This window comes from Protopterus annectens, chromosome 1.part0, assembly GCF_019279795.1.
Source record: "Protopterus annectens isolate FY-2018-M chromosome 1.part0, PAN1.0, whole genome shotgun sequence".
Lineage (NCBI taxonomy): Eukaryota > Metazoa > Chordata > Ceratodontiformes > Protopteridae > Protopterus > Protopterus annectens.
The window spans coordinates 845,438,347-845,454,022 of NC_056725.1; the positions used below are offsets into that span (position 1 = coordinate 845,438,347).

The 15,676-nt window shown below is 41.3% G+C and overlaps 1 protein-coding gene across 1 annotated transcript in view; it reads left to right on the forward strand.

The window, feature by feature from the left end:
* The window catches only part of FAM162B (family with sequence similarity 162 member B), a 487,692-nt gene that overhangs the window by 175,562 nt on the left and 296,454 nt on the right, over nt 1–15,676 (forward strand). Inside the window, exon 2 of the mRNA XM_044063658.1 lies at nt 356–464. Within this exon, the coding sequence (XP_043919593.1) occupies nt 356–464 (109 nt within the window). The remainder of the gene's footprint in view (nt 1–355; nt 465–15,676) is intronic.

Below are 15,676 nucleotides of genomic sequence, written 5' to 3' on the forward strand. Positions count from 1 at the left end.
CAGAAGTGCGCCTCAGTGCTGAACGCAATACTTTATGAATCTCATTCATGGTTTAACCTGGAATCCTGTGACTATAGCCATCAGTTATGAGAAATATCCTTGAAAATGTGTAACATAGACATGTTATGTACATGATTCATTATTAAAGGACTTGAACAAGGATGGAGACAAAAGAACAAAATTATGAATCTGAATAAACGATGATGAACAACTGTTAAGATATTCTTCAGAAAGCCCTTTAGTATGCCTCAAAGTTTATATATGATCTGTGGACTCACGTTACATGTAGAAACATGTAGTATGTTTTCTTCAGGTAAAAACTGACTTGCTTATTTTTACTTTTTCCCATTAAAAGATGGCAACACACAGAAAGTACCTGGCTACAGGCCTTCCAGATTTGACAAAAAGGTTCTCTTATGGGCTGGACGTTTCAAGAAGGAGAAGGACATTCCTGACATAGTTTCGTAAGTTTGCTTCATTTTTGTATAAATCTTTTTGTAACGTAAAAGGAATTTTAGTGGTATTGTAGCAAACTATAATATATATTTTAATTGTTAATATAATGCCAGTATTTTGCACTTATAGAAATTATAACTGTGAATAAACAGTTCTCCTACCAACAGTATTCATATAATGACTATGCATGAGGAATTGGCTTAATGGTGAAGGTCTTTACCTCAGAGATATAAGGTGCAGGGTTTGATTCTGACCTCTGACTAATGACTTGTAATAATCTGTACACTGATAGCCTAGTACCTGCCTAAGAATGTATACGGTTCTTCGCAAATCACATTTCCAACTTCCACTTACATTCTACCTCTTCTCAGAAACCAGCTCCCCGTCCATGTAAAACGGAGTTCTTCCTAACCCAATTCCAAGTGTAAATTATCCAGTTGAATGGGGAACAGGAAATTCATCCCTGGTTTGGCACCTATGTGTCTAATGGACACAGCAACCTGTAAATGTTTCATCTCACAGGCCTCTGCTTACACTTATCAAGGGTACCAGAGCTGGTCAGGGATTTGTGTTGCTTGGATAGGCTTGAAAAGGCAATTGTGGTTGTTAGCCTAGTACAAACCTATCAACTTATTACTTCACAGTAGCCATAATTTCAAAATGGCAGTTAAAAGCAATGCCTCACAAATACCAGTACAGCAGTAACCAGTATACTACTAACTAACAAATAACTAATAAAACCATGCAACCACACAGAGTAAATGTAGTAAAGCTTCATAACTGGCAGCAGGATGTTAACTACTAGGGTTCATTTATATTTAAGCAACACTTCAGTATACATTTATTTTATTCAGCACTCATATAAAATGAGTAACTTAAAGCTATTTCAGTAAAACTTGAGTTGGATCTTGCATTAAGGGTGAAACAGAAGATCATTAAGTGATTTATTTGCAGTGCAAATAATAAAACAAAGAATAGTTGATTGTATGTAGCATGCCAGCAGTAGCATTTTGGGAGAGGCACTATATTTGCAGTCTTTCCACACAAATTATATTACTTATCTTGTTTTTATCTTACTTCATATGTAGATATCATTATCTAATTCTATATTTTTCAGAACATAAAGTTTGGAATAGGTATATGAGTATATTACAAAAGAAAGGAAAATATGGATTTTTCATTAGTTTATTCTCCTAGTAAAATGATTAGCTAACTAAGATTAGCTGATGTTTGAAGAATAATACATATTGTAAGAAACATGCATGTACTTAAGTAGCATAAATATATTGTAGAGCAAGTAACAAATATTGTTTGGAATTCCAATAACATAGGCATCTTAGCCAAATGATGTTCGAATGATCAATGCTACAGTAGCCTTAGCTATAAAGGTTGTATCCTCGTAAGGATACAAAAGCCTCTAAACCTTTCAGGGCACCTTCCACACACCCTAACTGTTAGTTGGTTCAAGATGAGCTGACTAAAAGTCTGGTTTGGGTACAAAGCCTTTAAGAACTTTCACATCATCAGACAAGACAGGAAGGCTAAAGCCAGAGCAATGGCTGAAGATAAAACACTACACCCTTCATGGCTTGACCTGGCCAAATCTTCTGACACAATCTGCCAGTTAGGGATAATAGAAACACTAAATAAACTGGAAATAAATCACTATGTCCCCTGTTGGATTGCCAACTGGCTCATAGAAATGATGCAGGACTTCAAAATAGGGGGAGTTGCCTCCACAAAGGGACTAGTCACCAGTGGAGCCTCCCAGGATTCTGTGCTGGGACCTTTCTGTTTGGCACCTACTTCTCTGAAGTAAAAACCAATAAGTGCTCTGGCTAACTAAATTTGCAGATGGCTGAAAGCTAGGAGCAATCCATTGTATCCAAAATGGTTTTCTTTTAGTGATGTCTCATCAGCTGTTAGTATTTGTTTTGTGGCTCATGAGCCACCCCATTGAGTGTCCTTGCATTTGTAAATGAGTTAGTATTTATGACTAATTGTAAGCACACCATGTTGTATTGCTCTGGATTATTCTTTAGTAGGATTACATTGACATGACATGTCAGTCCATTAAATCAAGGACTGAATATCTGGAGATTATTACTCTAGCTATGTGCAATAAACCGTTGATATCTTGTTTCATGTGTGCCTTGTGATACTGAAGACAGAGTTGTATAATTGCTAAACATGCTGAGCTATGGCATGGCTTTTTGTATAGGACTGAATTATTTTTGGCTTTCTCCTTTAGTATCTGAAAGTAATTATGCCTTGCTTTTTCTTTTTCTGCACAAAATGGAAATTTAAGTATTTGGTCTTCTCAGGGCTTTGGAAATGCTAAGTGAAATCAGTCGAAAAGAATATTCTGTACAGACCTTGCATGGTAAAACTGACTAATACAGTAAATCCTTTTGTTCATTAAAGTGAATAAAATGTTCTAATTATTTGGCTCCATTTGCTGAAGTTCTTGCTCAGTCTACCTGAAATGTCACATCTGCATACAGTAACTTTGTTGATCTGTCCCCTCCAACCTATTTGCTAATGTAGTCCATCACCATTATGAACAGCAGTAGGCTCAGAGCTGAACCCTGATGCACATCCACTCCCATTGGGAGCCCTTCTGTGGGTACTTATTTAATTGATTCCTTGTACATCAATCCATCTGTCCATAACCCCCTTTTCCCCATTTTTGCATGTGGGGTCAGGGTGTCACTCCAACAATGGCAATTCTCTAAAGCTACGTTTCACACCACTGGGTGGCTAGCCTTGTTGTGGTTGTTTATTTACTCTACACACACACACCTATGGCCAATTTAGTGTGTACAGTCCACCTACTGCATGCCTTGGAATATAGGAAAAAAACTGGAGAAAACCCATGCAAACACAGGGAGGACATACAGACTCCACACAGATGGCACCCCATCTAAGAACTGAACCTGAGAACCACTTGCTGTGAGGCAGGAATGCTATCTGCTGTGCCTTACTATGCCTGTCCTTGTCTATAGCCTTCACTAATTCTAACAGTGTTTCTGGGACGTCCAACCTCCACAGGGGCTGCCCAAATCAGCTTTCTTGGGACTTTGCCATATGCTTTCTTTAAGTCTTGGAATGCCCAGATGGACTCACTCTACATCTCTGGTTTCTTTTCCACTATCTATATTACTATGATTATTGAATCACTTGTGCTGCATTCTGATCTGAAACCAAACTGCTCATCTCTCATTTTACTTTCTACTACTCTACATATTAATTTATCAGTCACTCTCGCTAGCACTTTTGTGCAGTGTGACAGGAATTTGATACCCTTATACTGCCCACAGTTGTGAATGTCACCTTTGTATTTGTACACTTGCAGTGGAATGCTTATTCTGTGGTCAGCTGGGCTACACCTTTCTCTCCATACCGCTATGAGTACCCCCTGGAGCCATTTCTCCCCTAACTGATGAATATGCATAGTAATATATTCTGTGATTCTTCTGCACCTTTTGAACTGTATTTTATTGAATTGCTGCATCATTTGTGTTTTTTTACTGTTTTACTGTTTGTGACCGCTTCATTCTCTGCACTTGATTTGCACTGTTCTGATATCTAGATAGCATAGGCTGGATTCAGACCTGCTGAATCTATCCTGTTATTGATGCACTTGAGCACTAAACCAGCCATCTGACATTTAAGAAGGGCTCCCTGCTCCCCTGTGGCAGAAGAGTGTGGATCCAGCCTTGTCTGAGCTGGGAATTGCTGGAGGTAGGTTCAGTGTGTGCTTTCCTATTGGTAGATTTGCTTAAAAGGGCTTTAATTTTGCCTGTATTTAAGCCTTGCATTTGAGCAGTGCAGCACACCATGCAACAGCAGTTAGTGGTGATCTGTACAGATGCAAACACCTTGAAACTACATTTTTCCCTAGACATTTATCAGTGGAACCCTCCCAAGTTTCCGTACTGCAGTACGGGTGCACTGTGCAGCACTGCCACACTCCTCATCCATAGCCTTTAATAGGACAGCCATCTTTGTTAGTCCTAGCACAACACCTGGTCTAACTAGCCTACTCCCTTCCCTAATAGTACATATGGTAAAAACCTGCTATAATGGATGGGCAGTTTCCCATCATTTCACTGGCCAACCTGATTGACATAGGTATCCTGAGGCAATGTAGTAATTACCTCATGTATACTGACAACCGCTTAACTCCTAAAACAAACAAATACCCTATATGAGAGATGTAATTATACTATGAAACTGCAATCATTTCTCTAATGTAACAACAAACCAGACATCAAACGTGTTGTCAAGACACACACTTTACCTCTCACACAAACTATGGTCATGACACACAGTACCTCCGCATATGTGATTTTGACTAGAAGCCTACCAAGAGATCAGAGACCTCTCAAACATAAACCACTTGCACACACTGCTATACAAATAGTAACTACTACAAATAATACATCCACCAGTGTCTCTGCAAATAAGCCCCTAAGGCAGAACACTTCAAAACCTAATGTCTTGGTCATAGGCAATTCTATAGTGAGACACACACATGTCCCCCTCACCAGGCTGGACAAGGAGAAGGTCACAGTCAGCTGCCTGTCAAGTGCCAGGATCCATCAAATGACATGCACTCAAGTCAGTGAACAACAAGTGCCATTATAACTCTGTAATTGTCCATGCTGGGGTGAATAACGAGACGTACCTCTGTGGACTATATGAAGAAAGACATGGCTGAACTCTGACTGTGTCCTGGGCAGGTATGCCCCTAGCCCTAAGCAGCATTCTACCTTCACCCAGGACAATGCCACAATATAAACAAAAAAATGATCAACTTTAGCAATCGGCTTAGCTTGTGTCAGTTTCAAGAGGATCCAATATCTGCTAGCCTGAGAAGACATGGCTGATAGGCCACACTGGTTTGCCAGAGATGGTTGCCTCTATCTGCTCTAAGCTTTTGGATACTAGAAAAGGCACTTACCTTCCCCATAATGCCTTTTTTAGGCAATGTCAAAACAAAATTTTGAATGTAAGAAAATCCACTTGAGACTAACTCGAGATTTTTCTGCTTAATGCTAGGAGTCAAAACATGAAACTGCACTCCTCACCTTGGAAGATGCTGATGTCTGTACAGTCACTGAGATATGGTTCAAAGCCACAGAGAGCACCCTGACCATGCAAGGCTACAATGCCTTCAACACGTTCAGACCTCAAAATGAGTGTGAAAGAACCAAAGGTGGAGGTGTATCCATCTTCATTAAAGCCAAGTACACCTCAAGACTAGTCAAACAGTATGACTCTCTCGAACTACTCCATGTCCAATTAACTATAGGCAAAATACCCTACATCATCACTACTAGCTATAGCTCCCCCATTATGAACCAAGAAAAGCACACCGCCTACCTGGACTTACTGGAGTCACTCACCATATACTCAACACCTTAGTCATGGGAGAGTTCAACTATCCTTCCATTGCCTGGGTGACATACATGAGCATGAACATGGTCACCCAGAAGTTCCTGGACTTTGACAATACAAATGCTCTGGAACAGCTGGTCTGCACCCCCACAAGGGGCTCAAGTGTCCTAGACATAGTATTTATCAACACGGGGGAGGTCACTGCATTCCCTCCTGCATAATGCCCTTCCTGGTAAGATTGGACTATAAATCAGTCTCTTTCAAGAACCTGTCACCACCACAGGAGCAAAAAAACTAAAACACTTTTCCGAGGCAAACTATAGCCTTCTAAGTGATGGTATAAAAATTTTACCCCCCCCCCCCTGCAAGCAGACAGTGGCTCCTATGTAGAGGTGTACACAAATGCCCTGTATAAACACTTAAGCAACTATATAGACTTGGCTGCACCTGACTGTATTATAACCAGGTCCTCCTGAAAAAACTAGCCACCCTGGGGGACCTAAAGTTTAAACAGGCTATATAACAAAAGGAAGAAACTGATGTCTGGGAACAAGAGGGAACTGACTCAGCAGAGGAAAAATTCCCTCCACAGCTTGAACTGGCAAATCAGAATCTTCTAAAGTCCTCTAAAGCTAATTATGAAGCTAAAAAAGCATTCTTAGCTCAGGATAATCATAAGGATTCTTTAACTATGTCTAGAATCTAAAAGGGAATGCCCAGCTATGTGCCAAATTGGTAGTAAATGGTACCACTCATACTATACTGGAGGAAATTGCCAACCTGCTAGCTGACGGATTTGGTGCAAACTCCTTTCCCCCCATCCCCACCAACCATACCCCAAAGCATACATGACACAAGTTCTCTAGTATTTCTAGAGATCAGGTCATATTTATGCTCTCCAAGGTCAAAAACACAGCCTCAGTGGGACCAGATAACATCCCAGGTTGCTTATTAAGCAGTCTAAAACCGGACATAGCAGACCCACTTGGCATTATCTAACCATAGCCTAAGAACTGGCTTTGTTCTAGCAGAGTGGAGAACAGCAACAGTAATTCCCTTGCACAAAGGGGGGGGCATCAATTGACCCTGGTCTAACCAGCCTCATCTGCAAGGCCATGGAAAGAATCATTATGGACCTTAACAAGGACATAGGTGACCTTGAAACTCTAGGCCCAACCTAGTTTGGCTTCGTTAATGGTAGAACATGCTTATTAAACCTAGTGGACCACTTTGAGAAAGTCACCAAAGGCTTGGATGAAGGTAAGACAGTGCATACTTCCTATCTTGCCCTAGCCAAGGCTTTTGACCCAATCCCCCACTGTGGTATCATTGAGAAACTCTCCCAGGTGGGGATTAATCCTTACATCTCTAGATGGGTAGCCAATTGGCTGACCAACAGAACACATACTAACAAAGTTGGTGACTCCACCTTGACCAGTAGACCCGCCACCAGTGGCGCATACCACAATGATCTGTGCTGGGCCCTTTACTGTTTGGAATCTATTTCTCAGAAGTCCAGGCTAAAGTAGATGGTCTTTGGCTTACCAAGTTAATTGATGATTACAAATTGGGTGCAATCACAGAGTCCCCCAGTGATGTTAACATATTACAGGACTGGGCCAACAGGCAAAATGACTGGTGCCAAAGTCAGAGTTTGAAACTAAACCCAAAAAAGTGCATTATTATCCCTTTTGGCAAACTGGAATTCCCTGCTAATTACAATATTGCCAGCACCCCCTCAGTTCAAACCCAGTGGTGAGAGATCTGGGAACACAGGTAGATAGCAATCTGAATTTCAACCACCAAGTTTTTGCAATGGTAAGGAAAGCCTTCTACGTTGCACATCTCGTAAGTAAGGGCATCGCATCCAGGTCTAAGGATGTTGCAACTCCACTGAACTTGACCCTCATCAGACTATTAATAGAGTACAATGCTCCCTTCTGCATGCACCTCACCAGATCCCTGAAGCAGCTGGAGAGACCACAAAGGTTTCTCACCAAGAAAATACAAGGTCTCCAAACCATGACGTATGTGGATAGACTGAAATCCCCATCACTGTACTCTGTATTGTATAGGCTGCTGAGAGGTGACTTGTGCCTTGCCTATAGGGCAGACTCTGACCCTGCGATGATGTATATATTTCACATCCGCAAGTCAAATGGCAGAGGAATCACTCACTCTAGGTATTTTAACCTAGCCTGCGACACTAACAGTATATGCTAGAGATAGAGAGTGATATCTCCCAGAAATTGCTGCTACTTTGGAATAAACTTCAGATTCACATTAGGCAGAGCTCTTCACTGACCCAATTCAAGCAAACCCTGGACAAATGTATGGAAGACTGCAAATTCACCCCAGGGGTGGCACCCATGTCCATCATGGACAAGGGTAGTCAATGTTTATTATAGGCTTGCATTGCAAATTGCATCTTTCTAACCAAGGACAGTTGAGGCAATTCAGGATTAACATGGCTAGGCTTGTAAGTGCTCTAGGGCCAATAGCCTAGTAACCTCCTATGAACTCACCTTGATCATATCTGCTGTGACCACATCTGAGCCTGCTGCTTTCCCCTGGCTTCATTTTCTTTAGTGCTGTTATTAATTCTTCTTGAGTGGGCTCCTCCTGTGTCTGGGGTAGTAAAGCTTGTCTGGGTTTTTCTTCATTCAGAAGCTCCTGGAAGTACTTACATCTGTCTTTGATGTTCTACAGACTGGTAAGCAGTTTCTGACAACATAACAAAGGGTGTCTGACTGCCTTCTTTATCTTTCTGTCCTTGCCTTGCAACTTATAGATTTTTTTTTTTTGCACCATCTATCTGTCGAGTTCCTTTTCCAAATCTGGTCGAGTGCCTCTGATGCCTTTTTCTTTACTATTACGACTGCTCCCTCTCCATCATTTCTGTCACACACTTTTTCCTGACTACTTTCTTTTGATACCTGCGTCATGAGTACTCCAGTTGGAATGCAGAAGTCCAGGAAGTTAAGTCCAGCACAAGCATGGGGTCGAGGGTGGTGTTAGTGTGTGTGTGTGTGTGTTTATGTATGTTTGTGGACATGCATGTCTGTAGGGGCATGAATAAGGTTGTATGACTTGTATAAATATATACATGTGTGTGTGTGTGTGTGTGTGTGTGTGTGTGTGTGTGTGTGTGTGTGTGTGTGTGTGTGTGTTTGTGCACGTACGCGTGCATGCACATGTAGGGGGTGCTTATGCTGGCACACTGCAAGGGTCACTAAGGAAAACACTCAGTGAGTTCTAGTGTTTGATTTAATTTAGAGACATGAGCCAGTCTTTCTCATTGCAGTCACACCTGTTTGTGAATTACATTTTCTCACAGTCTAACTGACCAACCCACACTGGTCAATTAGCATGAGCAATTATTTGAATCCTATAACTACACTGTATACGCACAGCTTACATTACCAAACTATCATGCTTCTGAGGAAAGTGGAGTAAAGGAAGGCTATGTACATCTGAGAAGAGCTTGCAAAACTTGGAGAATAAGCAGATATCAGAATTGAACTCCAGACCCTGGAGCTGTGAAGTATAGATTTTACCCTCTGAGCTACCATGTATGTCTGTTTTAATCTAGATCACATTTATAAAGTTACGTCTAACCTTGTAATTTAAACAGAAATGCTGCCTCCCTACTGCTACAGTATCTATAAAATGCTCAGTTGTGTTAGGTCTGAACTTGCACATTAAAGACTACTTCTATAAAATAGACACTGCTCAGCTTTGGATCATTCTTTTGCCTGTGAACCACAGCCTGTACCTTGAGTTTGATTCCTTTACTTTCCATTTAAATACTGTGCAACTAAGCATGTCAATTGTCCATTGCTCTGTGATTTTCTGAACTGAGACAAGTGAGGTTACTGTTCGTACCACTTAACAGATGAATCCTTGGCTTCTGTGGTGTATAGTACCTCAGTTTTCTCTCACTTTCTTTCCCTCACTGCAGCACTTAACCATTGCAGTCACCATTCAGCACAGACGTATGCGTAGTTAATCTTTATGTAATATATGTTCATGTGTACCAAACAGATTCATCCTTATGCTACATTGCTAAAGAAAACATACATGCAATATGTCAAGAGGGAAAGAGTGTTTTTCCATTGTCATTTCAGTGAAGCTACTAGTACTTCAGTAACACTGAAAGACAATTTTACTTTAAAAAAAAATACTGCATCTCCATTTATTTTCTGGTTAATGTTGACTGTATTTTTTTTTTAATTTCATTGGAATTGGTTGCCCTAGCATGAACCAGATGTCTGTTAGGGTGTGCCGTTCCAGATAAGGGATGCCCTGGCATGAACAAAGATGTCTGTTAGGGTGTGTCTTTCCAGGTAATGATGCCCTGGCATGAACACTGTTCAGCTTTGGATCATTCTGCTTATTCATGTGCTTAGATATGTGGATGTTTTGGGTCACCCTTCTACAAAAAGTATGCAGCAGTGTTTATTTATTAGGAATAAACTAAATTTCTTACAGGAAGTTTGCTGTTACTTGTTAGAAATACAAAAGCAGGCCCCTCAGCAACATAAAAAAGGTGCACATGCACACCCACAGGCAGACACTTATCCCTTTCCCCAGCCTATCCACTCTCTTCCTAACCATCCTCCCTACCTACTCCATTTTCTTGCCCCGACCATTTCTTATCTTCATAGGTTCACATGTTACTAGACTAATGACTGCTAGGATCCTTACAAGCCTAGCCACGCACTCCAAACCATTTAAGTCCAGAGTATCCTAGGTATATATGGAGGAGGGGGGTATGTTAGTAGGGAGGTAATTCTGGATTTGTGGGGGGTGTTACTTAGGATAATACTTTTCTTATTGGCACCCTCTGTCTATAAGGAGCATAGGGCCATACCATAGGTAAATTTGCGATTTCTCATCCAATTCTCAAGGTTTCACTTGAATAGGGTCAGGATGTCAGTGTTTTACATGGATGGGGAGCCTGTTCCATAGTGTGTTGATCATTTGGGACACACCTGTCTTTCCAGCACATTCTTTTTGTCACAAGCAAAGTTCAGATCTCTGATCTAGTGTTTCTGGTGCTTTTTTGTTTCGTACATGTGCAACAGGGCTGGCTGTGAGGAAGGCTTGTAAGGCAGGCAAAGATCCCTTCTCTGCAGCCGGTAGGAGACTGAATACAGAGATATTAGGTGATCAGTGTAGGGCAGGGTATTCATGCCCTGAATTCACTTGGTGAGAAACCTTCAATGACATTACAGCTGTTGCAAGTGTCTAGTTATATATATGCCAAAGGGGGCATTGTATTCAATAACTGGTCTGATAAGGGCTGAATATAGTGTTACAAAATCTTCCTTGGACTTTGATGCCATATACTTGCGTATAATTGGGCATTGTAGAATGAAATTATCTTAGCTACGTGTTGGTCAAAGGTAAGATAGATGTCTACAATATGTTCATAGATCCCTTACTACTGGGTCAAATCTTAGAGGGTTTATTGATGGAGTAATTAAATTGGGAGCTATTACAGATTCCCTCACCCCAAGTTAGTCATCTGTGAACTTGGTGAGCCAGAGCTCTTGAACAGTAGCCTTGACTTTCAAGAAGTAGATGCAAACTTTGGCAGGCCCAGCATGTAGCCCTGGGGTGGTACTCTGGTCACCAATCTCTTGGTGGAGGTGGTCTTACTGATCCTGACTATTTGGATCCTGTCTGTGAGCTAGCTGGCAATCTGAGTTGCGTAAGGATTTACGTCTACCTCTGAGAGATTGTCAACAGTGCCTGAGTGGAATATTGTATCATATGCCTTAGCCAGGTCAAGATGTGCTGTATTCACTGTTTTACTCTTGTCCATTACCTTGGTGACCCTCTCATATAAGTGTACCATGTTAAGTAGGCATGACCATCCCTTAAAGCCAAATTGGGATGGGTCCAGTGTCTGTAAATTGCCAATGTGCTTGTTTATCATTTCCATGATGATTCATTCTATGGCTTTACGTATTAGGCTTAATAGATTGGTGGGTCTGCAGTCCTTTGGATTGGTTGATGGTCCACCCTTGTGGAAGGGAATGACTGTTGTGGTCCTCCATTCACTTGTAACATAGCCTGTTTCAAGGCTGTAGTTGAAGAGTGGCTCAAGAGGTCCTGATAGGTCATGTACTAGACTCTTCTGGAGGCAACCAGTGATGTCTGGGGCCCATGCAAGCAGTATTCTTGGCTTTAGTGAGTACTGCCAGCACTCTACTGATACCTGGGAGAAGTATGCTAGAGATTTCCCCTGGTAGAGCTGGTGAAAGTGTGTGTGTGTGTGTGTGTGTGTGAGGGGGTGAATCTTGAGCTGAATTCATCAGCCAGTAGATTTCCTATGTCACAGTGATCAGTGTAGGTGGTACCGTTCACCAGTTCAGCACATTGTTGTGTGTTATTATTTCTAAGGTGTTGGGCATAGCTGAAGGCCTTATGATTATCCTTAACTTGTGAGGCTAACTTGACCTCATAGTTGGTCTTGTTGGACTTAGACCTCTTAGTTTCTTGTTTAGTTGCATAAGAGAGCCCTTGACTTTAAGGGAGTTGCGCTTCCTGATTTTAGCCATGCATTTTCTTTATTTTATTTTATTATATACCCTGTTTAGGTGAGGATTCCACCAGAGGGTTTGTTTTGAGTTTATTTCTGTTAGGAATGGTGGTCTTTGTACAGCCATTCACTTTTGTATAGGGACTCTGAGTAATTCCGCATAGGTAGCTGTGGTCTCGGGGTTAGGGTAGCCTTGGCTTTTCACAAATTGTCAGTTAACAGGATGTAGTTTGCCTTTGAATAAATTCCAACTGTTACTGGTATATCTGAATTTTCATGGCTGATTTTTTTTTTTTTTTTTTTACTTTAAACAAGACATCTTTGTGATCCGACCTCATTAGTGAGGACATGACATGGGTGAGGATTGCAGAGCTCTCCCATGTTGGCAAGTACCAGATACAGTATATTTGCTTCCATGGGAGGCATACTCTATCTGCTCCAGGAAGTGCCTCTAGTACATAGGTTCATAGGTTCATACTAGGCTATCTGCCCTAGGACATTTATAAGCCTAGCCAGAGTGTGTTTGGCTTTCGCCACCCATTTTAAATTAATTTTGCTATGCCCTTTTTCGAGGTTAGTATACTGTGCCTCTGTCTAACAGTGACACATAAGTGATACCGGGAAAAAACCTCGATCTCCCATCCACTCATCAAGATTCCTCTTGAAGAGAGTCAATGAGGGACTCTGCCTAACCTGGACTGGGATTTTATTCCAGAGTGAAGGGAGCCTCTGTGTTATGAATCTGTCCCTCCAGCATGTCCTATTTATTTCAGTGCTGAGGTTCAAGTCTCTTGAGCACGTAGCTCGATGGGATTTGGATTTTCTGAGGTGCAGCATGTCCATTAATTCCGGGCTGGACAGGGCTTTATACGTCAGGCACAGATCGCCTCTGAGCAGGCGGTATGCCACTGAGTAGAGCTGGAGTTTCTTTAACTGGGCAGTATATGGCATCTGTTTGAGCCCTTTGATCCTCTTGGTGAGGTACTTTTGGGGTCTTTCCAGTTGCTGCAGGTGTCTGGTAAGGTACATCCCAAAAGGGGCATTGTACTCAATTATGGGCCTGATGAGGGATGAGTAAAGAGGCACGATGACCTCCCCTTATCTAGATGTGAATCCCTTCATGATTAGGTGGGCTATATAAAATGTTTTTCTAACCACTTTGGCCACGTGGTTGTCAAATGAGAGATTGCTATCAACTTGGGTCCCCAGGTTCCTAATTACTTCTTCTGTACTTAATGGATTACCACCTATGTGGTAATTTGTGGGCACTTTATTTTTGCCAAAGGGGATGACTATACACTTTTTGGCGTTTAGCTTGAGGCCATGGCTCTGGCACCAGTTGTCTGTTTCTATGAGGCTCTTTTTTATGTAATAGCCATAAGACTTGAGCAGCATAGATGGTCATCTTTAGCTCACCATAATATGGTGTGGGACCTTGTATATGGTAACTTGCGTGTGGATGAGCTCTATGGTATCATCCTGTTTAACCTACTTGGAGGTGTGTTTGTTGCTAATGTAGACTGAGACACCTCCACCTTTGGCCCCAGTCTGTGCTGTTGGTCTAAATGTGTGAAAGGCACTGTAGCCTTGCTCTGCCAGAGTACTTTCTATAGCTTTAAACAAAGTCTTGGTTATGACACAGATGTCTACAATTCCCCAGAGTGAGGAGACCTTGAAGGGTGTGGAGTGTTTTGTTTGGGCTGTGTGCATTGAGCAGCAACACCTAAAGGCTGCATGTAGACTTTTCTCTATCTTTGTAGCTTTGTCTTTTTGGGATTACCCAGAAAGGCTGTAAGGCAGATTATAAAGGTTTAGTCAACATCTGAAAGACTAGGGGGACAGGTGCAGCCCATCCTTGGTAAAACATGTTCTTTTGACCTTGTCCTCCCACACTGACAGATATTGGATGCCCCCTGGAGTGACATACATGGTGCTAATCAGTGCAGGGAGACTGTAACAAGTGAACATCCAAGAGCTTGATGAGGTGATGCAAGGTAAAATGTATAGGTGACTCTAGATATAAAACTCCTTCATGAGCAGCACAACCAGGGCAAATTCTGTAAAAGTGTATAAAAAATAAAATGACTTGATCCTAAATGACAGAGGTAGATAGGAGTACAGCGGTACTGTTACAGCTGACACCAAGAATGTATGCTTTTAACGGAAGGGGTAGGAAACTAACAGGTTAAAAGCTGCAAAATATTTTGAAGGCATATCTCAGTACAGTTATATGCCTACAATAAGAAGTCCAAAAGTGTTTAATTAAATGCTCACAGGACTGCAGATCTAGATTATGAAAGCTCCTTACATTACATGTTTGGAGGAGGGAATGGCAGAGATTATTTGGTGTGGAGCAGTGGAATTCTTCAAGGCAATGTGGGACAATGGTTTTAACAATAAGTACAGAAAAAAGCTGTGGCAATTAGTGGATGAGTAATGAAGGTAGTTTACGAAGCAAAACTGTTTTTTTTTTGGGGGGGGGGCAGAGATATAAAAAGCCTCTTGAGTCACCTCACATTCTTCCATTCAGTGTGAAATGGTATTCCCTCTGCCATGCTTCTGTTACAAAAGGCAGATGGGAGTGGAGTCTCCAAAATAAGAGGGTGGGCAGTTTTAAAAGGGTCACTGCAGCTTCAGATGAATGCAATGGCTGCCTTCCTAGCAGTTACTTACAGATTTTATGTTGGCCTGTACCAGTTTCATGCCTATTTCAGTACAATGTTTAAATCTTTTGCTTTGATTTTCCTAAAAGTTTACTATCCTACTTTTGAGGAGTATTGTGCCTTAATGAACTTCTAAGAAAAAACACAAGACAGAGCATCAAACCTTCTCGTACTGTTCCTGTATCTGCATTCAGTCTACTCCTGATGATGCAGCTTCAGTCATTAAATAATTGCATAAAATTGATCAGTATTTACAAGACCTGGTTACCAAGGAACAGTTTTGAATGCCTTGTTTCCATTCATCACTTCTACTTTTATAACTAGTCACAGAGAAAGAGGCTAATGATTTCAGCTAGTTTCACACTTGTTCAGATGTCAGGTATGGGCAAATTGAACTGTAACCAAAGTGAATGAATGCAGAACAGCTTGGACCACCATCTAGGGGAATCTTGCTGATAAAAATTTACATTAGTTGGAAATACTGATACAAAGTACTTAATAATGCCTTACGGTAGTTTGCTCTAAATAAAATGCTTTTTAATTCATTTATTGATCACATGATTGTATTAAGAAGTATTTTTATAAAGGAGCAGTTGACAAAAAT